Source organism: Mauremys reevesii, linkage group 10, assembly GCF_016161935.1.
Source record: "Mauremys reevesii isolate NIE-2019 linkage group 10, ASM1616193v1, whole genome shotgun sequence".
Lineage (NCBI taxonomy): Eukaryota > Metazoa > Chordata > Testudines > Geoemydidae > Mauremys > Mauremys reevesii.
Window position 1 is genome coordinate 50,866,973 of NC_052632.1, and position 26,926 is coordinate 50,893,898.

Consider the following 26,926-nt stretch of genomic DNA (forward strand, 5'->3'; position numbering starts at 1 on the left):
CATCGGTTTATCTTTGGGATGAAAGAGTAGAATTTCCTATCTATAGTCTCAAGAATGTAATTTGCAGGATTGGAGTAGTCCTACAACTTACCTTAGTAAAATAACTACTAGGCTGAAGTTGCATGGTTCTATTTGAAAAAGAGGGACACTCTGAAATGGTGACAGGTTTCAGAGTGGTAGCCGTGTTAGTCTGTATCAGCAAAAACAATGAGGAGGCCTTGTGGCACCTTAGAGACTAACAAATTTATTTGAGCATAAGCTTTCATGGGCTGAAACCCAGGGCCGGTGCAACCATTAAGGCGAACTAGGCGGTTGCCTAGGGCGCCAAGATTTGGGGACGCCAAAAAGCGGTGCCCCCCAATTTTTTTTTTTTTTTACTGCGGTTTCTCCCCAAGCGTGTGGTCGCTGCTCCACTTCTCCCGCCTCCCAGGCTTGCAGCGCCAATCAGCTGTTTGGCGCCACAAGCCTGGGAGGAGAATTAGAGCGGGGGCGGGGTGCTCGGGAAGGACGTGGAGCAGAGGTGAGCTGGGGTGGGGAGGTGCTGCACGGCTCCCTGGAGGGGAGGGACTGCTGCGGGGGGGCCCCTCAGGGCAGGGGGGGCACTGCTGCAGGGGGGAGGCCTCAGGCAGAGGGGGTGATGGGGAGGGGGCGCAAGGTGGAAGTTTTGCCTAGGGCGCAAAACTTCCTTGCACCAGCCCTGTTGAAACCCACTTCATCAGATGCATGGAGTGGAAAATACAGGAGCAGGTATAAAATATATGAAAAGACGTGAGTTGCCTTACCAAGTGTGAGGTCATCTAATGAGACAATTCAATTGACAGCAGGATACCAAGGGAGGAAAAAACTTTTGAAGTGGTAATGAGAGTGGCCCATTTCAGACAGCTGACAAGAAGGTGTGAGTAACAGAAGGGGGAAATTAGTACTGGGGAAATGTAATGCAAACAGAAAAAAACAACCAACCCCCCTCCCCAAGACATTCAAGTTTAGGGGCCAAGCTGACCCAGCTTTAAAATATTGTCATGTGGCGAGGGAGCTGCTCTGGATTCTTTAAAAAAAAAAAATCTAAATCCTCTATACCTCCATATTCTCTTCTCTCACGACGAGTGTGATATCCGCCCCACAATAGCCGTAGGACAATTTTATTCCCTCTGTAGCAGCAACTAACTCCACACTAAACCCAGAGCTGGCCTTGTAATGGAATGTTAAAACTGTATCACCACTGTTCAGCCACTAGGTGGTGCGGGGTGTAAAATACCATATTGAAACAAGAAATAGAAGCAAGCTCTGTGGCCAGTCCCTACCAACAGGCCAGTACTCACTGGCACTGGGGCATAAATGAGAAAATTCAAAGACACCACGATGCTTGAACAATCCCCTATAAACGAGAGGCAAAGCAGCACATTTTCAGGGGAGGGCAGGGGGTCTCAACTGGTAAAGCTTTTTGAAGAAAAAAGTGTGTGGGGGGGGGACAATGCATCAAAATACTTTTAAATATAGTGCTTCTGTCTTTCAGAAAGGGACTTTGGGGCATCTGGGGACAAGAAAGCTTGTCCCCCTTCCATCACTGGGGAAGATGCCCATCCCCCACCTCTTCATATGGGCCAACAAACGCATCTCTTAAGAAGTCAGGAGAATGAAGAGCCAGGAGTACCCCTAGTCTAATAAGCAGGACTAAGTCAGTGTCAATAAAAGGAATTCGAGTGTCCTCTTTAAAAGCAAGAAAACAAAGGGAGTGAGAAATACAAAAAAAGACAGAGATGCCTTAAGCTTGAGCAAATTAATCTTCCTTTCCCCACGATTTAGAGCAGCCATATTTCTGCATGAGCTGAACTGCACTGAAGTTATCTGCAGCCAGCCGAATGAGTGCTGCCTGTCTTATTAAATTACAGAGGCGTCAAGAAATATGTTCTGAGCTAAGGTGCTTCCCTAGGATTTTTTTTGTTACTGAAATATCATAAATACTAAAAAAGACAAAATACATTTCATTCCTAGGATTTAGCCTATTTTCGGGGGTGGGGGCAGAAGTTAACATTCCTCTTTCTGAAAATGCCTGGTCCCAGTGCAAAGACACTGGACTGGAATGTGATACAGAGAAAAGCAGTCAGAGCAATTTTGACTCACTTGCTCTTGCTCTAGACCAGAGAAAATATCAAACTGCACATCCTGATGCACTGAGTATCTAGCATTCTTAATCAAGTGTACACATCACTACTCAAAGTTCCTTTTTCTACATGACCGCCCTGCATATTAAATAAGGTCTAGGGACCCTCCCAACAGCTCTACTGTTAGCTAAAACTAGGGCTCTCAAGCAATTAAAAAAATGTATCATGATTAATTGTCTGATTAACCGCACTGTTATTAATGGAATACCATTTATTTGAATATTTGGGGGTGTTTTCTACATTTTCAAATATATTTATTTCAATTACAACAGAATACAAAGTGTATAGTGCTCACTTTATTTTTTATTACAAACATTTGCACTGTTAAAAAAAATAGTATTTTTCAATTCCGCTAATACAAGTACTGCAGTGCAATCTCTATCACGTAAGTTGAACTTACAAATATAGAATTCTGTACAAAAAATAACTACATTAAAAATAAAACAATGTAAAACTTAAGACTGAGTGGACTTGTAGGCTCTAATTTCTTGTTCAGCCAATGGCTCAAACAAGCTTTTACATTTGCAGGAGATAATACTGCCCACTCCTTGTTCACAATCTCACCTGAAAGTGAGAACAGGCATTTGCATGGCACTCTTGTAGCCATCATCGCAAGATATTTGCATGCCAGATGCGCTAAAGATTCATATGTCCCTTCATGCTTTAACCACCATTCCAGAGGACATGCATCCATGCTGATGATGGGTTCTACTTGATAATGATCCAAAGCGGTGCATACTGATGTGTATTCATTTTCATCATCTGGTTCAGATGCCACCAGCAGAAGGTTGATTTTCTTTTTTGGTGGTTCGGGTTCTGTAGTTTCTGCATCAGAAGCAGCAAAGAGTCCTGTGGCACCTTATAGACTAACAGACGTATTGGAGCATGAGCTTTCGTGGGTGAATACCCACTTCGTCGGATGCATGTAGTGGAAGCATCCGACGAAGTGGGTATTCACCCATGAAAGCTCATGCTCCAATACGTCTGTTAGTCTATAAGGTGCCACAGGACTCTTTACTGCTTTTACAGATCCAGACCAACACGGCTACCCTTCTGATACTCTGCATCAGAAGTTACTCTTAAGATTTCTGAAAGCATGCGCCACACCTTGTCCTTCTCAGATTTTGGAAGGCACTTCAGATTCTTAAACCTTGGGTTGAGTGCTGTAGCTATCTTTAGAAATCTCACATTGGTACCTTCTTTGCGTTTTGTCAAATCTGCAGTGAAAGTGTTCTTAAAACAAACAACACGTGCTGGGTCATCATCCGAGACGGCTATAACATGAAATATATGGCAGAATGTGAGTAAAAACAAGAGCTGGAGACACAGTTCTCCCCCAAGGAGTTCAGTCAAATTTAATTAACAGCTTATTTTTTTAACGAGTGTCATCAGCATGAAAGCATGTCCTCTGGAATGGTGGACAAAGCATGAGGAGACATATGAATGTTTAACATATCTGGCACATAAATACTTTGCAAAACCATCTACAAAAGTCCCACGCAAACGCCTGTTCTCACTTTCTGGTGACATTGTAAAATAAGAAATGGGCAGAATTATCTCCTGTAAATGTAAACAAATTTGTTTGTCTTAGCGACTGGCTGAACAAGAAGTAGGACTGAGTGAACTTGTAAGCTACAAAGTTTTACATTGTTTTGTTTTTGAGTGATGTTATATAACAAAAAACTACATTTGTAAATTGCACTTTCACGATAAAGAGATTGCACTACAGTACTTGCATGAGGTGAATTGAAAACTACTATTTCTTTTGTTTATCATTTTTACAGTGCAAATATTTATAATGAAAATATAAAGTGAGCACTGTACACTTTGTATTCTTTGGTGTAATTGAAATCAATATATCTGAAAATATAGAAAAAATCCAAAAATAGTTAATAAATTTAAATTGGTATTCTATTGTTTAACAGTGCGATTAAAACTGCGAATAATCAATTATTTTATTGTGATTCATTTTTTTGAGTTAATTCCATTACTTAACTGCAATTAATTGATAGACCTACTAAACACTACTAACCTCTGATGCAGAACGTTGCCATGTCTGTACAGCATTAGTTAGGATACAATTAGAATTCTGTACTCTTAACCAGGATTTGTAATTCTTTATACTCTTATCAAAGCCAGCTGAATTCAGAATGCCGGAGTGCATGTAGACTTGGATTTTATATATTCTTGTGCACTGAAAGCTTTTATTTTCTGTAGAAAAAAGTGGCAGCGTGAACACGGCTTTTTTGGCAGGAGCGCTCTCCTGCCGACAAAACGAATACCACTCATGGGGCTGTAAGTATTTTGTTGGCGAAAGTGCTGACAAAGTGCCGACAAAGAGCATTTACACACACCGACATTTAGCGACAATGACACAGCCTTGTCATTAAAAGCTGCATGGTTTAGACAAGTCCCCAGGGCTTGTCTACACTACCGAAGTCGATGCAAGTTACGCTGCTCAGACATCCCCTGAGCTACGCAAGTTACATAACTTAAAGCGGTTTCCACAACACTCTCCCATCGGCATAGCACATTTTCACCAAACCACCGCACCAATGTGATCTACGCTGTAGTGTAGTGTAGAATTGCCTTAAGTGTACACATGCAACTACAAACTAATTGTTTGTTGTGGTGGTGATTTATGTAGTTTTCTACAACAGGTCCTCCATGTTATTTAAAAAAAAAAAAAAAGACATAAAACAGCTCAACAACTGTAAAAAGAAAAACCATCAAGTGCCATCCACATGATGGGTCTGGCACATGGCAGATCCATGGGATTTGTCAGCTCTAACTACAAACACCTACCAATATTCAGCCAGTAAGAAGCCTTGACAAACTAAAATGCTTTGTGTCACTGTAGCAGTGACTCCTATTGGCAGGTTTCAGTGGGAAAGCATTGCTTCAGAGGGGAAACTTGGTTTCAGCTGTGAATGATGCTGCAGGACAGAACCAATGCAGGAAGGAACACTGACACCAGCCTGAGGCCCTCTCCTACACTCTATCAGCAACAACACACCTCTTTGGGAGATAGAGATTTAAAGGGAAAAAAGAAACTCTGTCCATCACAAAGCAATTTGTCCTCAGCTGTGCAGATTCCTGGTTTCCCGATGAGCACTTAAGAGGCAAGTACGTCACACAGAGAAGACAGAAGCTGCAAAGATGCCTTCCTCCCTCAAAAAGGAAAACACGTACTGCTAACAGCTTCTTTGAATTAAGTTCCCTGTATTAAGATTTTAAAGTAGTTGTTTAACCTTCTGTCCTGCCCTTATCTAAGGTAAGGCAATTTGCACCAATGCCAACCCCATCTAACACTGGTGCAGTGCATCTACACAGAGGCTTTTCCCTGGTGCATCTACATTGGCATGCACACACAGCAGCATAGACACACAGAGCTTTTAATTCTGTAACAGTTCTGCAGCAAGAAGTTTTCCACTCAGCATCCTATTTTACCCTCCCTTCCTGCCTTGTTCCATGACTCGCCACTGTCACTAGTAGCCTTTGATACGTAACCTTATCAAATGCCTTTTGCAAATTTAAGTACCTCCTTCCACTGAGTTTCCCTGATTTGACCTGGCAGGATTATCTTCACAGAACTGCAGAAGGGTAGCTAAAAATGACTTCAGTGCCCAATTCTCCATTGACTAGCCCCTAACAGACACCTGCTTTTCCAGGCGGTCTCTCTCCAGCCCCTACATGAGTTTCTAAGATTCACCCACAACAAACAGTGAGCTCTGTTCTATAGCTTTAAGGTTTCAGTCTTGGCTTTGGAGTTGTATTGTCCTCTCCTCCCTAATCCAACGAGAGTTTAGGTTCTAGTGTCCAAATAAGACTGAACTATTTACATGCGTGACAAAGTTCCTCCTCTACCTTGGTGGGTCCTGCGCTTATTGGCAGATTTGCTCGCCTCACAGATTCTCCCTGTGGGTCGGGAAACAGCCCAGAGACCTTCTCCTCTGGTAGAAGCCACAGTCTAGGTCAATTCCTCCTGTGTTTGATCAGGAGTTGGGAGGTTTGGGAGGAACCCGGGCCCACCCTCTACTCCGGGTTCCAGCCCAGGGCCCTGTGGACTGCAGCTGTCTAGAGTGCATCCTGGTACAGTTGCGTGACAACTACAACTCCCTGGGCTACTTCCCCATGGCCTCCTCCCAACACCTTCTTTATCCTCACCACAGGACCTTTCTCCTGGTGTCTGATAACGCTTGTACTTCTCAGTCCTCCAGCAGTATGCCTATTCACTCTCAGCTTCTTGCATGTCTCTTGCTCCCAGTTCCTCTCACACACTTCCTCTCCTCTGGCTCCCCCTGGCCTGACTGGAGTGAGCCCTTTTATAGCATCAGAAGGGTCTTAATTAGAGTCAGGTGCTTAACAGTCTCACCTGACTCTTAGCAGGTTAACTGGAGTCAGGTGTTCTCATTAGCCTGGAGCAGCCCCTGCTCTGGGCACTCAGGGAACAGAAAACTGCTTATCTTGTGGCCAGTATGTCTCCCTTCTACTACTCTGCTGTTCTCAACTGGCCTGGGTCTATCACACATGCTTAATCCCTTGGATAAAACTTTCAGATTTATTTGATCCAGACCAGGTGCTGTGTCAGTGAAGTGTACAGAGCTCTTCTGAACCACACCAGTATTCCAGTAACATCAATAACCATGAAGGCCCTTGTTTTCACAGGAGATTTGCTTGGACTTCAGCCATCAGCGAGCAGCACGGGTGCAAACCTGCATTGCAGGGAGAGTAAATCACTATGAGCCACACTTTGCACCAGTGCAGATTACCTTGGTTTTAAAACAGAAGTAAACTGCCTGGGTACAAACAGCAGCCTTGCCTGTTTACACTAGAGCAGGGGTCCCCAACGCAGTGCCCGCAGGCACTATGGCGCCTGCAGGGGCATCTAAATGCGCCCGTGTCCTGGCCGGCGGTCGAGCATCTGCCAAAGCGCCGCCAAATTTCAGGGGCATTTCGGCAGATACTCGACTGCCGCCACGGTCCTAGAGGTTTGCACTGATGCAGCTACACTGGTGGCTAGCTACCCCTGACAAATCCCCAGTGCAGATGAGACCTAGGTTCTCCTACGATTTTTGAAAAATTCATGCTTGACTTTAGCATCTTTCCACTCTCTCTGCATACAGAATACAAATACTGCAATTATTTGACAACTCTTTTATTTGTTCTGTGTTTGTACAGCACCTAGCACAACTGGGTCCAGGTCCATGACTAGGCTTCCTAAGCAATGTGGCAATAAATAATAAATCCCACCAATTTAAGTTCTGTGCTCCCCACTTCAAGGGTTTCAACCTGCACAGTGCTGAGCACATACCTGTGGAGCGGGTCCAAGCCTGAGTCAAGTCAGGACTCAGGTTCAAACCCTATTGCTGCAGCATACACACAGCCCCACAGGACGCCTGCTTGGCCAATTTGCCAAAAGTATCCCACAAGCCGAGTTTATTTGCTCTCTGGGCAGTCAGGTTTTCCCACGCGTGCACCATGAACAAAAGGCTAGAGCCGCCACATTCCGGAATATGGGTGGTTGGACGCGGCCCAGCCCCAGAGCACCCACGGGGAAAAATTAGCAGATGCTCGGCACTCACCGACAGCCAAACTTTCCCGCCCATCTCCTCCCCTTTACCCCCAAGCGCACCGCATCCCCACTCCTCTCCCTCCCTCCCAGCACTTCCTGCACTCCACCCCCACCTAACAGCTGTTTGGCAGCACTTAGGACTTTCCTGGAGGGAAGGGGAGGAGCAGGGACGTAGCGTGCTCAGGGGAGGAGGTGAAGGGGCGGGAACTTTGGGGAAGGGGTGGAATGGGGGCAGGGCAAGGACGGTGCAAAGGCGGGAAGAGGCGGGCCGGGGTGGGGTCAAGCACCCACCGAGCAGAGGGGAAGTTGGCGCCTATGGCTGGGAAAATTCCCAAGTAACTTGGAGGTCACAAAATGAGTGTAGACACTCAAGCCCTAGGTTAACAAACCCAGGGACTGCTAACTCGTGTTCAACTAATCCTAGGCATAAACTACAGTGCAGAAATGCTCTTTAAAGGCCAGAAAAGACCATTATGATCATCAAGTCTGACCTGCGAAACACCTTAGGACAGAGAATTTCATCCACTAATTCCTGTGTCAAGCCCACAACTTCAACTAGCCATATAGTTTCTAGTGACAGCAAATCCATTGCTTTCCTAGGTAGGTTGTTCCAATGGCTAGTTATCACACTGTTAAAAATTTGCACATTATTTCTTGCCTGAATTTATCTAGCTTCAGACAGCTTGTGTTTATCCCAGGTTGTTTAGATCTTGTAAACATTGTCTCTTGTGATCATTTTATCTCCCTACGTAACCACATTCGTTCCTGTTGCCACTTCATCTTTTTTCTCCGACTTTACTGGAATTACGTTCCAGTAGGTGCTTACTTGACTATACCAGAAGTATTTTGCACTTTTCCACTGTGGATCTCCCAGGCCTTTCTGAGTTAATACAATTTTCTTGACATGTTTACATTAACTCTATTCTTCCAAAGGCCAATGTGTATTATTTCTTTCATAAACTTATCAACATTTCAAACTATACAATATAAGGAGTCTAGATTTTCTCCAACTCCAACCTTATTCAACCTACTTGACTTATTTCCAATTATAAGTTTAAAAAAAAAAAAGTGACCTTACCTTGTTCACTCTTTGCTTCCTTATGCAACGTCAATCTAGCAGCATCTCAAACTAAGCTGTATTTCCGTGTCTTAGTTTTACTGTTATAATTTTCCCAGCTAGTCACTAAAAGTCAACATGGCCATTTCATTAAAAAGTCTCCTTTTCATGCAATACTTCCAAGGATTTTTCCTCATCCCAACACACCATAGCAACACGTGAGACTATTATTGGAAAATCCAAGCTGAAGTATCTAGGCAATGCTCATAGGTCTGTAATATCACCCTGCAAGAGTGGTCAACATAAAAGTACTTGGCGATTCTTAAAACTGTACTGCTGTTAATGGAGAATTACCAATGCACATTTTTGGCCCATATGGTGAAAGGAACATTTCAAAATGTAGCAGAGTACATGCTACAACACCTTCTATAGAGGACCCATGAACAGGAACGACTTCTAACTAATGGAGTCAACTTCACAGTGTTTCAAGAGAATGTCTTTGCTCTTTTGGATTTGTCTCATAAATTTAGACAATTTGGCTCTGTTCAGTATGAGGCATATCTTGTCAGGGAAAATATATCAGTTTTGGACAAATTCTTTATACAAAGTGTAAAAGACTTTGCATCAGGGTACACAAATATAGAGGCTATTTAAAACTTAAAAAAAAAAATACAAATACAGTAGATAGATAATTGGAGATATACCAATCTCCTAGAACTGGAAGGGACCTTGAAAGGTCATTGAGTCCAGCCTCCTGCCTTCACTAGCAGAACCAATTTTTGCCCCAGATCCCTAAGTGGCCCCCTCAAGGATTGAACTCACAACCCTGGGATTAGCAGGCCAATGCTCAAACCACTGAGCTATCCCTCCCCTTAAAAAAAAAAAAAAAAAAAAAAAAAATCATGCTTACCAACTTGCACCCACAGTCACAAAACTTAAGAAATACAGAGATGCAGGGGGAAATAAGCTAGCGATGAACCGGAATAAGAAAAAAAAAAAAAGAATGCCACAGGAAGGCTAAAATGGTCTGCGCCATCTTCCCCAGCCCATTGTAGCAAGACTGGTCCCATTACTACTAAATGTATGGCTTCCCTGACAGTATTATGGAATCAATGCACTGTGGGATGATCAAAGGCAGCTTAGCTATGCCCCAAAACAACACGCATACGGAGCAGACAATAAAGCTATTCTCTGGCCGTTAAAATCAGGGACCATATTTTGGCAGTGAGTGAGGGATAATGTGTGGGAATTAGGGCTGCCGATTAATTGCAGTTAACTCATGCAACTAACTTTTTAAAAGTAATTGCAATTAATGGCAGTTTTAATCGCACTGTTATACAATAAAAAGAACAGGAGTACTTGTGGCACTTAAAAAGACCAACAAATTTATTTTAGCATGAGCTTTCGTGAGCTGCAGCTCACTTCTTCGGATGCATAGAATGGAACACACAGACAGGAGATATTTATACATACAGAGAACATGAAAAGGTGGAAGTATGCATACCAACAGGAAGAGTCTAATCAATTGAGATGAGCTATCATCAGCAGGAGGAAAAAAAACTTTTTGAAGTGATAATTAAGATGGCCCATAGAAGGTGTGAGGAGAACTTAACATAGGGAAATAGAAGCAGCAAAGAATCCTGTGGCACCTTATAGACTATATAGTTAGTCTTATAGTCTATAAGGTGCCACAGGATTCTTTGCTGCTTCTACAGAACCAGACTAACACGGCTATCCCTCTGATAGGGAAATAGATTCACTTAGTGTAATGACCCAACCATTCCCAGTCTCTGTTTAGGAGACTGGGAATGGTTGGGTCATTACACTAATTGAATCTATTTCCCTATGTTAAGTTCTCCTCACACCTTCTATGGGCCATCTTAATTATCACTTCAAAAAGTTTTTTTTCCTCCTGCTGATGATAGCTTATCTCAATTGATTAGACTCTTCCTGTTGGTATGCGTACTTCCACCTTTTCATGTTCTCTGTATGTATAAATATCTCCTGTCTGTGTGTTCCATTCTATGCATCCGAAGAAGTGAGCTGCAGCTCACGAAAGCTCATGCTAAAATAAATTTGTCAGTCTTTAAGGTGCCACAAGTACTCTTGTTCTTTTTGCAGATACAGACTAACACGGCTGCTACTCTGAAACCTGTTATACAATAGAATACCAACTGAAATTTATTAAATATTTTTGGATTTTTTCTACATTTTCAATTATACTGATTTCAATTACAACAGAATACAAAGTGTACATTGCTCACTTTATTTTTCATAACAAATATTTGCACTATAAAAATAATAAACAAAAGAAACAGTATTTTTCAATTCACCTCATACAAGTACTGTAGTGCAATCTATTGTGAAAGTGCAACTTACAAATATAGGGGTGGTTTTTTTTGTTACCTAACTGCATTCAAAAATAAAACAATGTAAAACTTTAGAGCCTACAAGTCCATTCAGTCCTATTTCTTGTTCAGGCAATCGCAAAAAGAAACAAGTTTGTTTACATTTGCAGGAGATAATGCTGCCTGCTTCTTGTTCTCAATGTCACCTGAAAGTGAGAACAGGCATTCGCATGGCACTCTTGTAGCCATTGTCACAAGGTATTTACATGCCAGATGTGCTAAAGATTCATATGTCCCCTCATGCTTCATCCACCATTTCAGAGGACATGCTTCCATGCTGACAACGCTCATTAAAACAAATAAAGGTATTAATTAAATTTTTGACTGAAATCCTTGGGAAAGAGTTGTGTCTCCGGTTCTGTTTTACCCACATTCTGCCATACATTTCATGTTATAGCAGTCTTGGATGATGACTCAGCACATGTTCTTCATTTTTAAGAATACTTTCGCTGAATATTTGACAAAACACGAAGAAGGTACCAAAGTGAGATTTCTAAAAATAGCTACAGCACTCTTCCCGAGGTTTAAGAATCTGAAGTGCCTTCCAAAATCTGAGAAGGACGAGGTGTGAAGCATGCTTTTAGAACTCCTAAAAGAGCAACACTCTGAAGCAGAAACTACAAAAAAAGAAAATCAAATTTCTGCTGATGGCATCCGACTCAGATGATGAAAATGAGCATGCATCGGTCCGCACCGCTTTGGATCGTTGTCAAGCTGAACCCACCATCAGCATGGACGCATGTCCTCTGGAATGGTGGTTGAAGCATGAAGGGTCATGCCCTTAATCATTTTTGTTGCCCTTTTCTGAACTTTTTACCTATTCCAATACATCTTTTTTGAGATGGGGCGACCACATCTGCATGCAGTATTCAAGATGTGGGGGTACTTATATAGAGGCAATATATGATATTTTCTGCCTTATTATCTATCCCTTTCTTATGGAAACTAGAAGAAGGTAATTTAAATAAGTGAATGTGTCTTAAATAAATCCTTGCAGACAAAAAATGATGCAGAGAACTAAACAATCCTGTCTGTTTCACACTGTCAAACAGGGGCTTGAGATAGAAGCCAACTGTTTTTAACAATAATTCTAGCAAATTCTTGCAAAATTCAGGGGGGAAATGTAGCAGTTTTTCAGTAATCTGTAACAATATTTGTCAACAGAAAGGGTGACTGGGTCCTGTATAAAGAAAAGGGGCTAGTCATATGACCCAAGGACCACTGAGATCACAAAACAAGCTAAAAGACTCTGCAATGGAAGAAAGAAACCACCATTGAAGTTCTGGAACTTTTCCCAATGGCAGAAAGGAGGCAGTTCAGACTATAACAATGTCTATTTTTAAATAAAATAATAACATTTAAAAAAAGGCTGAAAGATCTGCACTTTCCTTTGAGGACTGTCTCTATCGTGGGTCGGCAAGCAGGCATTTTAAGGCTGTCACGTTCTCTAGCATGAGCCAAATGCAAAACAATGTAGTAAGTTCTGCCTGAGTTTGTAGGCAGCCTGAAACAACATTTGCAAGTTGTCCCATTTACCACACTGGCATGTTCATTTTAAATAATGACCTTGGATATTTTAAACATCAACATTGTTAACTAGGTCTCTGTTGATCAAAGCATGTAAGAAAGGAGGGGGGGAAATCTTATAAAAACCTGCATAATTTTTTGTGACTGTAATTTCATTTTAATGATGTGTGTATAACTCTTGGGAGTGTACTAGCACTTCTCTCCCCCAATCTGACTTCTGGAGTCAGCACACAAGAATGAAGAACTTGTTAAGGAGAAGCCAATCCAGGGGAGACTCTCAACCTGTCTGTCTCCACTAATGCATCAAGCAGAAGAAGTCTGATATTGTGAAGTCTCAATAATATTCTGGGAACCAAGGCTGTCGACACATGCCTATGTTCTACTCCAGCCCTGCCGACCATGCATGTATCTAAATGCCATTGAAAGGAAGCAAATTCTGAACAGAGAACGTGATCATCTTCTGAACAGCTGCACAATCTACTGCAAGCAGCATCTCATTTTGGTGTCAAGTAGCTGAGGCTTGATTTGTGGGTGAAGTTACTTCCTGGGCATATTTTGGGAGAGTACCGTTGCTTCCCCATTGCCCTTCAATTCAAGCCCTGCCATTTTTGGTTATCAATCTTAGGAGATATGCACAGGCACCCAGGCCTCAAAAGAACAGGTAAGGACACTAGAGTATCATTGCTGAACTCCTGGATCCCAGACTGCCTCCAGCACATATGTCTTTCAATCCTCTCACACCATATTATTTTCATCTCTTCCTCTCTCTCTTCTGGCTTCCGTCCAATCAGCTCCATGAATAATTGCATTGCCCAGCATAAGAAGGTTTAGAGAGAGAGAGAGAGAGAACGAACCAACCTAATACCACCAAGATAATCTACCCAGATAAATGGCCCAGAGATGCACCCGTTATTAGTGGCCGACCTGCCTTCAAGGACTCTCATGAACTTCAATGACAAACCCACATTGCCCTTCTGTCTTTATTTTTTTATTATTATTATTATTTCTCTAGTAAGAGTCTTCTGCAGAAATAATTCTAACCTCTGATTGAGAAACACAACCAGAATCAAGATGAACCTTTTCCTTTCTTTACAGAGAAAAGGCGGTTTCATAGAATCATAGGACTGGAAGGGATCTTGAGAGGTCATCTAGTCCAGTCCCCTGCACTCATGGAAGGACTAAGTATTATCTGGACCATCCCTGACAGGTGTTTGTATAGTCTGCTCTTAAAAACCTCCAATATTGGAAATTCCACAACCTTCCTGGGCAATTTATTCCAGTGCTTAACCATCGTGATACGAAGTTTTTCCTAATGTCCAACCTAACCTCCCTTTCTGTAATTTAAGCCCATTGCTTCTTGTCCTAACCTCAGAGGTAAAGGAGGAGAACAATTTTTCTCCCTCCTCCTTGTAACAACCTTTTATGTACTTGAAAACTGTTATCATATCCCATCTCAGTCTTCTCTTCTCCAGACTAAACAAACCCGAATTTTTCCAATCTTCCCTCACAGGTCATGTTTTCTAGACCTTTAACCATTTTTGTTGCTCTCCTCTGGGTTCTCTCCAATTTGTCCACATTTGTCCTGAAATGTGGCCCCCAGAATGTGACAATACTCCAATTGAGGCCTAGTCAGCCTGGAGTAGAGCAGAAGATTTACTTCTAGTATCTTGCTTACAACACTCCTGCTAATACATTCCAGAATGATGTTCGCTTTTTTTGCAACAGTGTTACATTGTTGACTCATACCTAGCTTGTGATCCACTATGACTAAGGCTATGATTTTGTCATGGAGGTCATGGAATCTGTGATCAAAGACCTCAGTGACTTCAGCCCTGAGGGCTGAGAGCTGCATAGTCCCCCCACTGGCAGGGAGCTGTGAGATAACCCCATCACCTGAGGCAGCAGGACCCCCAGGCTCTGAGCCACAATGCGTGGCAGGGGGCTCCTTGCCACTGCGGCGGGGCAGGGGGATTCCCGCAGCTCTCAGCCCCTTTCCATTTTATCATGCATATTTTTAGTAAAAGTCAGAGACAGGTCACGGGCTCCTGTGAAGTTTTCTTTATTGCCCGTGACCTGTCCATGACTTTTACTAAAAATATCCATGACAAAATCTTAGCCTGAACTATAAACCCCCGGATCCCTTTCTGCAGTACTCCTTCCTAGGCAGTTATTTCCCATTTTATGTGTGCGCAAGTGATTGTTCCTTCCTAAGTGGAGTATTTTGCATTTGTCCATATTGAATTTCATCCTGTTTACTGCAGACTAGTTTTTCAGTTTATCCAGATCATTTTGAATTTTAGTCCTATCCTCCAAAGCACTTGCAACCCCTCCCAGCTTGGTATGCTCCATAACCTTTATAAGTGTTCTCTCTGCCATTATCTAAATCATTGATGTTTGATAGAAGCAAGTTGCTCCAATCAGTAATCAACCCTCTGAAGGACTATAAGGCTTGAAACCATTGAAAATAAAATAATTGTTCAATCCTCAGACTCATTAAGAAACATCCCGTGCCTGCTTTGAGAGTCTCTTCTTATGCTTCTATGCTTAATAAAAATTTAAAGGAATTTGTTGTGTATTTGCTATAGTGAATAAGCAAAACTAAGCTCTCTGTAGTTGCAAAACCTCAGTCCAAACCATATTTTAAAAATTGTTTAATGTTGTCACAGTAAGAAAGGTCTTAACATTTCTGGGCCTGCTACTTCTATCCAATTAGAAAACACAACACCAGACACTGAATTACTGAAGAGAAACATTAGCCAGGGCTCTGTTAACGCACACTCTTTTCAGATAGCAATTTCTCAGATTAATGGCTCTTTGCTTTCTTTGCTACCTCTTCAGAATTCAAGAGTAATGATGTTGGATCAGTTATGGAGGAAAATACATATACAAAATTCAGTGCAGAATACATCAATACCCCTTCTCAACATTTTAAAGATTAAAACAGAAAATGTACTCTAAAAGGGCTGAAAACAATCATTTCATGTTCTGCTCATAATATCCAGTTTCCCCAATGAGGACTGCTAAAATACTGTTTTCATACAGGTAACAGCTAAATAGCATTCCTTCATACATTTTTTCTGAAGACATCCTCATGTCTGAAGGATCATTTTGTGGAAGATTCATTGAGATTATTTATATAACACTATAGGCATGCATGGCATTTTACTGACAAACATGACATGACCTTGCCCTTAGCAGTTTACAATACAAGTTGGCTAGAATACCGAAAATGGTATTATATGACAAAAATTACAAAACAGTAAAAGATCAGAAGAATCTTATTACATCTGCTTTTTGTTAGACGTTATCTACACATGCTATGTTCACTGGTGGTTAGAGTAAAAATTAGTGCATTTGCATCAGAATTAGCAATTTAGAAGGTTCTACATCCTAAACCAGAATTAGCCACGCACTGCAAGCACTCCATTAAAATCACTTGACTATGTGCCTCTATTGACCAACCCCATGGGAAAATTGCAAGATTCAATATATACTAAATCCAAAGCGAGTTTTCCTAACTAAACTTACACTAATTTCAGCAAACATTTATGAAAACCCACTTCTGATTAGTAGGGCTGTCTATTAATCACAGTATCAGAGGGGTAGCCGTGTTAGTCTGGTTCTGTAGAAGCAGCAAAGAATCCTGTGGCACCTTATAGACTAACAGAAGTTTTGCAGCATGAGCTTTCGTGGGTGAATACCCACTTCTTCGGATGCAAGCAGTGGAAATTTCCAGGGACAGGTGTGTGTATATATAAGCAAGCAAGAAGCAAGCTAGAGATAACGAGGTTAGATCAATCAGGGAGGATGGGGCCCTGTTCCAGCAGCTGAGGTGTGAAAGCCAAGGGAGGAGAAACTGGTTCTGTAATTGGCAAGCCATTCACAGTCTTTGTTTAATCCTGAGCCATGGCTTGCCAATTACAGAACCAGTTTCTCCTCCCTTGGCTTTCACACCTCAGCTGCTGGAACAGGGCCCCATCCTCCCTGATTGATCTAACCTCGTTATCTCTAGCTTGCTTCTTGCTTGCTTATATATACACACACCTGTCCCTGGAAATTTCCACTGCTTGCATCCGAAGAAGTGGGTATTCACCCACGAAAGCTCATGCTGCAAAACTTCTGTTAGTCTATAAGGTGCCACAGGATTCTTTGCTGCTTCTATTAATCACAGTTAACTCTTGCAATTAGCTCAAAAATATTAATCGCGATTTAAAATATTAATCACAATTAATCTCACAGTTTTAATCGCACTGTTAAATAGAATACCAGTTGAAATTTTTTTTTGGATATTTTTCTACATTTTCAAATATATTGATTTCTGTTACACCACAGAATACAAAGTGTACAGTACTCACTTTATATTATTTTTGATTGAATATTTATATTGTAAAATGATAAACAAAAGAAACAGTATTTTTCCAGTCACCTCATACAAGTACTGTAGTGAGGTCTCTATCATGAAAGTACAACTTACAAATGTAGATTTTTTGTTTTGTTACAAAAACAAAACAATGCAAAACTTTAGAGTAGGCGTCTCAAACTCAATTTACAATGCATTCAGTAAGGGGCCCACACTTTCCTTGACTTTCTTCTTTTTGCTAACATACCTGAAGAAACCTTTCTTGTTACTCTTAACATCATGCTTGGAGTTGCAGCTAGCAAGAGATTTGGTCTTCCTGATTTCACTCCTGCATGCCTGAGCAATATTTTTATACTCCTCCCTGGTCATTTGTCCAAGCTTCCACTTCTTTCTTTACTATTCTTTCTACACATCAGGATGGTTTGTTCCTGCAACCTCAATAAGGATTCTTTAAAATACAGCCAGCATTCCTGGACTCCTTTCCCCCTCATGTTATTCTCTCAGGGGATCCTGCCCATCAGTTCCTTGAGGGAGTCAAAGTCTGCTTTTCTGAAGGCCAGGGTCCATATTCTGCTGCTCTCCTTTCTTCCTTATGTCAGGATCCTGAATTTGACCATCTCATGGTCACTGCCTCCCAGGTTCCCATCCACTTTTGCTTCCCCTACTAATTCTTCCCTGTTTGTGAGCAGCAGGTCAAGAAGAGCTCTGCCCCTAGTTGGTTCCTCCAGCACTTGCACCAGGAAATTGTTCCCTACACTTTCCAAAAACTTCCTGGATTGTCTGTGCACTGCTGTATTGCTCTCCCAGCAGATATCAGGGTGACTGAAGTCTCCCATGAGAACCAGGGCCTGTGATCTAGTAGCTTCTGTTAGTTGCTGGAAGAAAGCCTCGTCCACCTCATCCCCCTGGTCTATAGCAGATTCCCACCATGACATCACCCTTGCTGCTCACACTTCTAAACTTAATCCAGAGATGCTCAGGTTTTTCTGCAGTTTCATACCAGAGCTCTGAGCAGTCATATTGCTCTCTTACATACAATGCAACTCCCCCACCTTTTCTGCCCTGCCTGTCCTTCCTGAACAGTTTATTTCCATCCATGACAGTACTCCAGTCATGTGAGTTATCCCACCAAGTGTCTGTTATTCCAATCACATTATAATTCCTAAGATAGTTGTGTTCGGTATTTTGACTTGTTTATATTCATTGTGGAAAAAAGTGACACTGCCTCCATGGCTGACTCTGTGCAGCAACTAATGAGGCTGCCTCCATGGCTGACTCTGCCCAGCAACTAGTGATGGTATCTCTGTCTCTCTCCCCCAGCCAATGGGAGCTGCAGGGGGTGGCGCATGTAGCAGATATTGCCGGCAGCGTGGCTGCATACATCTCTCCTCCACGGGCCGCAGTGGGGAGGTTCTCGGGCCACAGATGGCCCACAGGCCGGGACATTGAGACCCCTGCTTTAGACCCTACAAGTCCACTCAGTCCTACTTCTTGTTCAGCCAATCGCTAAGAAAAACAAGTTTGTTTACATTTACGAGAGATACTGCTGCCTGCTTCTTATTAACAATGTTACCAGAAAGTGAGAACAGGCATTTGCATGGGACTTTTGTAGCCAGTATTGCAAGGTATCTATGTGCGATATATGCTAAACATTCATATACCCCTTCATGCTTAGGCCATCATTCCAGAGGACATGCTGATGATGCTCATTAAAAAAATAATGCATTAATTAAATTTGTGACTGAACTCCTTGGGGAGAATTGTATGTCTCCGGCTCTATTTTACCCGCATTCTGCCATATATTTCATGTTATAGCAGTCTTGGATGATGACTCGGACACATGTTCATTTTAAGAATGCAGATGTGAGATTTCTCAAGATAGTTACAGCACTTAACCCAAGTGCCTTCCAAAATCTGAGAAGGACGAGGTGTGGTGCATGCTTTCAGAAGTCATAGAAGAGCAACACTCTGATGCGGAATCTACAGAACCTGAACCACCTTCTGTTGGTGACATTTGACTCAGATGATGAAAATGAACATGCGTTGGTCCACACTGCTTTGGATTGTTATCGAGCAGAACCCGTCATCAGCATGGACACATGTCCTCTAGAATGGTGGGTGAAGCATGAAGGGCATATGAATCTTTAGCACATCTGGCATGTAAATATCTTGCAATACTGGCTATGAAAGTGCCATGCGAATGCCTGTTCTCACTTTCAGGTGACATTGTAAACAAGAAGCAGGAAGCATTATCTCCTGCAAATGTAAACAAACTTGTTTGTTTCAGCGATTGCTAAACAAGAAAGAGGACTGCGTGGACTTGTAGGCTCTGACGTTTTATAGTTTTATTTTTGAATGCGTTTTTTTGTACATAATTCTACATTTGTAAGTTCAACTTTCAGGATAAAGAGATTGCACTACACTACTTCTATTAGGTGAATTGAAAAATACTATTCCTTTTGTTTTTTACAGTGTAAATATTTGTAATCAAAATAAATATGAAGTGAGCACTGTACACTTTGTATTCTGTATTATAACTGAAATCAGTATATTTGAAAAAGTGGAAGAACATCCAAAAATATTTAAATAAATGGTATTCTATTCGCGTTTAACAGTGCGATTAATCGTGATTAACTTTTTTAATCATCTGACAGCCCTACTGATTAGTTGTGAAATGCAATGTAGTAGCAAGGTTTTTTTTTTAAGTGCGTCTAAAACCAGCCTGCCTTGTTCTTCATACAATGCAGAAAATAATGGACCTCATGTCACAACATTAATACTTTAAATAAGGTTTATAAGCTTTCTAAAGGGATCGGGAAACCCAGGAACTGTTTTTACCAAGCAATTGGTCTACAAGGTCAACTCCTTGAATTTCTAAATTTGATCTCTTTCCTTTGTTCATACTGTAAATAGCAAATAAACTAACCTCCATTTCTGATAGCTCCGATTCCCCTATAGAAGTCTTCAAAGCTGATTACTCCAAGTCCACTGGGGTCTAGATATTTTGTTAGGTCCTTCACCTGCAATTACAAAACCAGCATTATAAATTTCACAGCAAAGCATTTCAAACACAGTATACTCCACTTATTTGGGAAGACTGTAATCAGATGGTGCTTTGTTGGATTGTCTCAAAGACAGCAGAGTCAGCCTAATGATAGAAAATGGGAAGGAGTGCTGCTTAATTGAGACAGTATTAACAAAAAAATCCATTTAATGGGGACACAAGCAGACACTGCCAAGGGGTTAACTGGTATTTAATGAACCATTAAATGGGAGTGAAATTCTAAGTGCCAATCTTAATACTGAACCTGACTGACTAGGAGATACAAAGAGGAAATATAGTGAATATGAGTCAGTACAATATTTTTGTTTCAACTTAAATTTTTTCAATCAGCACCTTAAAAAAAAAAAAAGCTTCTCTTAATTGGGACAGGTGCTTAATTCGGACAATGGGATGTCCACCAGGGGGTCCCAATTAAGGGGATTCAACAATAATGAACTGATCTGTGCTATGTATTTAGACATAATTGGAAAACCTTTCATGATTAGGCAATGTTTAAAGGGGGCAGGGAGTAGAAAATAAAATCACATCAGCTTGCAAGGATTAGGAGGCTACTACTGAATAGGAGACAAGGAGTAATAAGACATTTCTGGCAAACTGGCAATGATTATTTTGGCATTTCAAATAGAATAGTTACAATTAGAGGGCAAAACTAAAGTCATTCCTCAGCAGTCCAAACAAAGACTTCAAAAAGGTGTACCTAATTCCCTCAATGGCTGCTACTGAGTCTTTGTTTCAGACAAACAATTATAGAATAGTTCATTCTTAGGATGTTGAAACAATTAACCACTTTTTCCTAGGCTGCTATTTTAGAAAGTTACCCTTTCAAGTGACATTGAGGCATCTTTATATCTCTTAACGCCATATACTCTAGGTCTAAAACAAAAAAGAAAGCCCAGATGCTGAATAAAGGCACACATGGAATTATAGAATTTGTTTCATACTGCTGTACTAAAAAAAGTCACAGAACTTTCCCAATTCACATTCTCCTTTCCCTCTCCAACTTTACCATTTATAGGAACCCATTAGGAAGCTTGGAGTTAGTTTCCTTATTGACTCCCCCCCCCTCCCCCCCCGGGCCAAATCCGTTATGAACACAAACTAATTTCTGATTCCAGTTGCTCGGAGTTGCATGCTGATGGAGCTTGGATTATTTCTCTATTTTTGCTTGTACTTGGCAAAAAAGGTGATGAGACATCGCACTTATTTTGAGGAAAAAAAACCTTGCACCTAAAAAGAATCCGAGAACAAGCAAGTACAGGAAATGCAGGAGTTTGGAGTTTACCAAGCTTAGCAGTGTCCCTTTGAGTTGTCAATGTGTCATGAATGTCTCATCATTGTACACTGGTCTGTAGTTATATATATTAAAAAGCCACCCACACATGCACTTCAGTGACATTTAATCGAACTTTCCATGGTTCCCTGACATTCTCATGCATGATTTCTAACATTTCCAAGAGGGAAAAAATACATCATTGCTTCAGAAAGACTCCACCTACCAAAAACAATTGCTAACATACCATTAAAGCACAGGAAGTGACAAGCAATAAACCACAGACATTTTAAGGTGTAGGTCTCCTCTAAGTAATAACTTGTGAAACTAAAAACAGTGTTATGTATAGGTTTGGTTACTTTTATCATGAATTTTCTGTGTTGGAACACTTTTGCTTTTAAAAGAACTAAGAGCATGCTAGCCAGCAAATTGCTCAGAGAACATAATTACCTTAAAAAAAAAAAGTACAACATTGAAAGAAACAAAAAAAGTTAAGATATTGCATTTTGACACAAACGTGTGCAGATTTAAGGATCAAATCCCCACATTCGAGACTGAAAAATGTACACTAATTTACGACTAAATGAATGCCCATTTTCTTCATTTCAAGCTTATCTTGTTTAGAGAAAACGAAACAAATTGGCAAATAATGGAGTCTTCATCGCAGCAACTCACTTTACAGTCTAAAATCCTGTTTCCAACATAACTCCTGACAGTTCTTTAGGGCTGAAGCATCCCTCTCAAAAAATTCATCTTGGGTCTAAAACAACCCAGGGCTAGATCCTCCGTTCAGGTATATTGGCAGAGATCCACTGAAATCAATGGAGCGAATGCTGATTTACATCAACTGAAGCATTTCCCCAAGCGTGGAAATTAAGTAAAAACCAATTCTGTCATCTTGCGGGGTTGGGGTATTGTTTGGTTTAAGTAAGTGGAAGTGGAAAGCTAAAACCAAACCAAACCACTTTTCCTGTTTTTCGAAAAAAAGTAGTTGTTATTTGTTGCTATATAGGTAAACGGCTGAACTCACATTTCAGACTTCGATTTTAATCAGAGTCAAATTTCCTGTCAGATTGAAAAAGGTATTTTAAAATAAAATAAGCACGAGAATGTGTATCAGTGCACATAATCTCAAGTAACTGTCCCACCGTGAGCTATAAGGAACTGCAACTATGGCTGTGCTTTGCATAGCACAATAGGGCTGCAATATAGATTGAGGCCTATGGGCACTATGCAAAATAAAGTTATAATTAACATTCAACACAAAGTCTCCACAAGGGTTTAACTGCATGGTTACTGGCAACACTACCGAGTCGATTAACCCACCAGTGGCTCAACCCCACAGTGGCACACCCAGCAGATAATCCCCCTCTGCACACAGGCACAGACAGGCCAGCTCCTTGGAAATGCACACCGCCAATCCACTGCCATATCACACCAATACTCACAGGGCCAATTTTCCAGTCTACACAGTTCACCTTGTGCTGCTCATGCTGCACAAAGTGAACCTAAGACAGCTAGAATGGCAGCTACAGAAGTCCCTTTGTTTTAGGGGAATGTCCACAGGCATGAAGTCAGTAGAGGCAGCTCCATCATCTCATAGGTGTGAAAATGTGCCTCCCACATGTAAGGGGAGTGTGGACCAAATCTCCACAACACCCAGTTCTCCACTGGCATCAGGTTGCTGAGGATCCTTCCATATTAAGTTAACACTGTGGGGGGGGGGGGGGGAAAGAGAGACACAGGATGACTTTAAATTGAGCTAGAGCCAGGCAGCTAGATCTGGCTCCGGCTCCCTGATGCCACCCACACTCTCAGTCAAGACTCAAACATTAGAACAGGTTAGAGAACAGAAGCCGAAGTTTATGTACACATACTCCACGTCGGCACTGAAGGATTGCAAACATACCATTCAGTCCTTGTGGAAACAGATCATCATCATGGCATATTTTGTTATTGTCAAGAGACCCCAAATCCTACGCATCCACACACAAGCTACATTTAGATCCTAAACAGACAGAGTCTCTGCATGCCCTTGCTGATTCTCTACTATGCACACAGATATCCTCTCAGACACCTAGCTTGAGAAAGAGAGACCATGCACAAGTGCATACTTGCACAGGCCATTGGTTTCCTCTCTCTTGTTCTAAGTTAATGCACATTACTACAACGTGTTACACACATATTTAAGAAGTTGCAAGAAAGAAATACTATGCAATATATTTCAATTTCTATTTCTCAAAAAGGCAGATTTATGGTGAGTCAACCTGTAGAACTCCTTGCCAGAGGATGTTGTGAAGGCCAAGACTAACAGGGTTCAAAAAAGAACTAGATAAGTTCATGGAGGATGGGTCCATCAATAGTTATTAGCAAGGATGGGCAGGGATGGTGTCCCTAGCCTCTGTTTGCCAGAAGCTGGGAATGGGTGACAGAGGATGGATCACTTGATGATTATCTGTTCATTCCCTTTGGGGCACCTGGCACTGGCCACTGTCGGAAGACAGGATACTGGGCTAGAAGAACCTTTGGTCTGACCCAGTACGGCCGTTCTTATGCGAGCAGTCGATCTTAACTGCATTTTCTGATGTGTGTGAGCTTAACTGTGAATCCATAACATTGCAGTAGTGTGTATTTCTGCATCAAATAGAGAAATAATAAGCAAGAGTTACAGTTAATAAGTAGATATGGGCAGGGGGGGAAAAAAAATCACATCTTGGACAGAAAAATCTAAACAAGATCTTATAAAGTTACTTATGTAGTTATCAGCCATCCATATTAACACAAACAGGAAAAAACACAAAACACAAGCTTCTCATACTGAATCGATGTTTTGCTTGCTGAAAAGAGCAGGATTTATTTTAAAAATCAATCAATCTTCGACTTCAGCAAGGCCTTTTGACCATCTTTAACTATGTATAAAGCATTATGGATCATCACACAGAATCGTAGGACTGCAAGGGATCTCGAGAGGTCTTCTAGCAAATGTCTGTTCAAAGCATCCTCCTTTTAAAATGCACAATGCTTGAGGTTTAATTACTTGTCAACCAATAACCTGCTTCAGTAATGATTTCTGGAACTACATTATCGTCACCCAAGTTCCAAATTTCAACAGACAACAGGAGGTACGATACATGAAATTCAGAGTTGTGTGTGTGATTTCAGAATGGCCTGCTATCATTGCTGTTAAACAGCGTTTGGGGGGTGAGAGGGGGGAAAAGAGATTTTTTTTTTAAAAAAAACTCTTCAAAGCTATTCTCGTCTCTTACCCTAACAGCAGGTCACGTCTGAAGTGTTTTGGATACATATTAAAAGGATACTAAAAATAATATTGTATTTTTTCCTTATTATTAATGCAAAATTGCTACTTGATTTTGCCCCAAACTTGTAAAGAAATGAGGATAAGGAAATATATCCTTATTTTACTCTTTACACATACAAACTGAATCATTGAGAAACTCTGTCTTGGGGGCAGGGAAATCAATGCAGAGATTCCATTCACATAATACACTTGAACATTCAAAGCAGGCCAACAAGCTTAACCTTCCAGGTACCCAAATTGAATCCATGCTGCAGTGAAATACTATCTTGGATCAGTGAAAAGAGTTTAGTATTGGAATTATTCCTCCCTCTCATGTGGAAAAATTCATTCTCTGGTCTCTTCAGTTATCCAAAAGATATACAAGAACCGAGGTACTACAGGAAGGTATCAAAGATAAAGTTAGGAGGGAGAAATTTTGGTGCTTCTACCAGTAATCTCAGGAAAAAATATTTACATATAATTTATTTAGGGCGGGGGAGGAAATCAAGAAAGAAAGGGAGATGCATTTTGGTGGGATGTTTTAAACACCTACACAGACAACTTGTTAAGTTTTATGCTATTCTGAATGCAAAATATATGCAGTGGAGGCAGGCCAATCACATGTCATAGGCTCAAACAGAACACTGGGCCTACAGGAAGCAGGCAGGTGCAAGGGAAGAATCAACAAAACAAACAGCTATCAAGCTAAGGTCACACCCATGTAGTCCTTTATCACTAGGGAGAACAGTTTGAGTTAGAGAAAATTCTATACTTGTTTTCAGATGGGGAAAGATGTGCTTAGACTGAATCCAGCAGGTGATGGGAACCAACCCACAAAACCACAGCATATAGCTGGACCCAATAAAGAGGGAAAAACAGGTGTTGGCTGGAGACATGGACTGGACACTCCTAGAATGGACCACAAAGTGGCAGAAGGGTGGGGAGGGAGTTGGGGGGGGATGGGGAAGAGATAAATGTGTCCAAAACTGACAGAATGACAATTCAGTTGTGTGACAACTTTTGAGGTTTTGAGATAAGATTCAGCAGACCCAAGGAAACAGACATGTACAGAACACATGTGTGAATGGCAACTCAGTCCAACCAGTGGGGGGGGGGGGGGGACAGGGAGGAGGAGAGAGAAAACAAGTTTACCCACAAATTCTCCAACTGTCCAAAAACTACAGATTATCTTTTCTTTAGATATTTCTGGTATTGAATATCCAGCACATTCTGCAAGGGAGAGGCAGACAACAGGACTATGTGCTGCCTTCCCAGAGCCAAGAGGTGAGAGGTCACTCTAAAACTGGATCGGCTTCTGAAGTCAAGGGCAAGGATCGATTGGCGATGGTTTATATCAGCGCTAATGACACGGCGTTGCAGGATAGCTCCCAGATAACATATGATTCTGGGAACTTAGAAGCGTGCTGAAGAAGAATGTCCAAGCAATCTTCTCCAAGATCCTTCCTGTCCCATGAAAAAAGATGGGAAAGCAGAAGATTCTAGAAGTGAACTGCTGGGTGGAGAGGTTTGGTTTTATGGGGAGAAGGGACTGTATGGTTTGGATGTCCTCCACCTCACTAGAAGAGGGATCAATCTCCAGGACAGGCTAGCTAGAGTAGTCAGGAGGGGATTAAACTAACAGCAAAAGGGGAGGGTAAAAAGAAGGAAGATATGAGCACTCAGCACAAAATCAAAATGTTGAGAAGAAAAATCAAAGAACCCAAAAGACATAGAATCATAGAATTCAAGATCAGAAGGGACCATTATGATCATCTAGTCCAGGGGTCTCAAACTCAAATGACCCCGAGGGCTGCATGAGGACTAGTGCATTGGCCCGAGGGCTGCATCACTGACACGCCCCCTTGATGCCCCTGGCCCCACCCCAATCCACCCCTTCCATGAGGCCCCGCCCCTGCCCTGTCTCTTCTCCACCTCCTCCCCTAAGCGTGCGGCTCCCCGCTCCTCCCCCCTCCCTCCTGGAAAGTGCTAAGCGCCACCAACAGCTGTTTGGTGGCTTGGCGGCGGGAGCCTCCGCTTTTCTCTTGGGGACCCCTGCGAAGCCTGGGGCCCGGGGCAAATTGCCCCCTTTGCCCCCCCCTCTGGGCAGCCCTGCCCCGCCGCGGGTCTTTGGGGCACTTAGGCGGCGGGTCCCGGAACGGAAGGGGCCCCCCGCCGCCGAAGACCGGGCTGCGCTTCGGTGGCGGG

At 41.9% G+C, this 26,926-nt stretch overlaps 1 protein-coding gene across 2 annotated transcripts in view; it reads right to left on the reverse strand.

The window, feature by feature from the left end:
* Window positions 1-26,926, reverse strand: part of RAB11FIP3 (RAB11 family interacting protein 3) — a 179,287-nt gene that overhangs the window by 99,571 nt on the left and 52,790 nt on the right. For both annotated transcript variants that reach the window (XM_039491503.1, XM_039491504.1), the window contains exon 2: window positions 20,016-20,109. In XM_039491503.1, coding sequence (XP_039347437.1) covers window positions 20,016-20,109 — 94 coding nt within the window. The remainder of the gene's footprint in view (window positions 1-20,015; window positions 20,110-26,926) is intronic.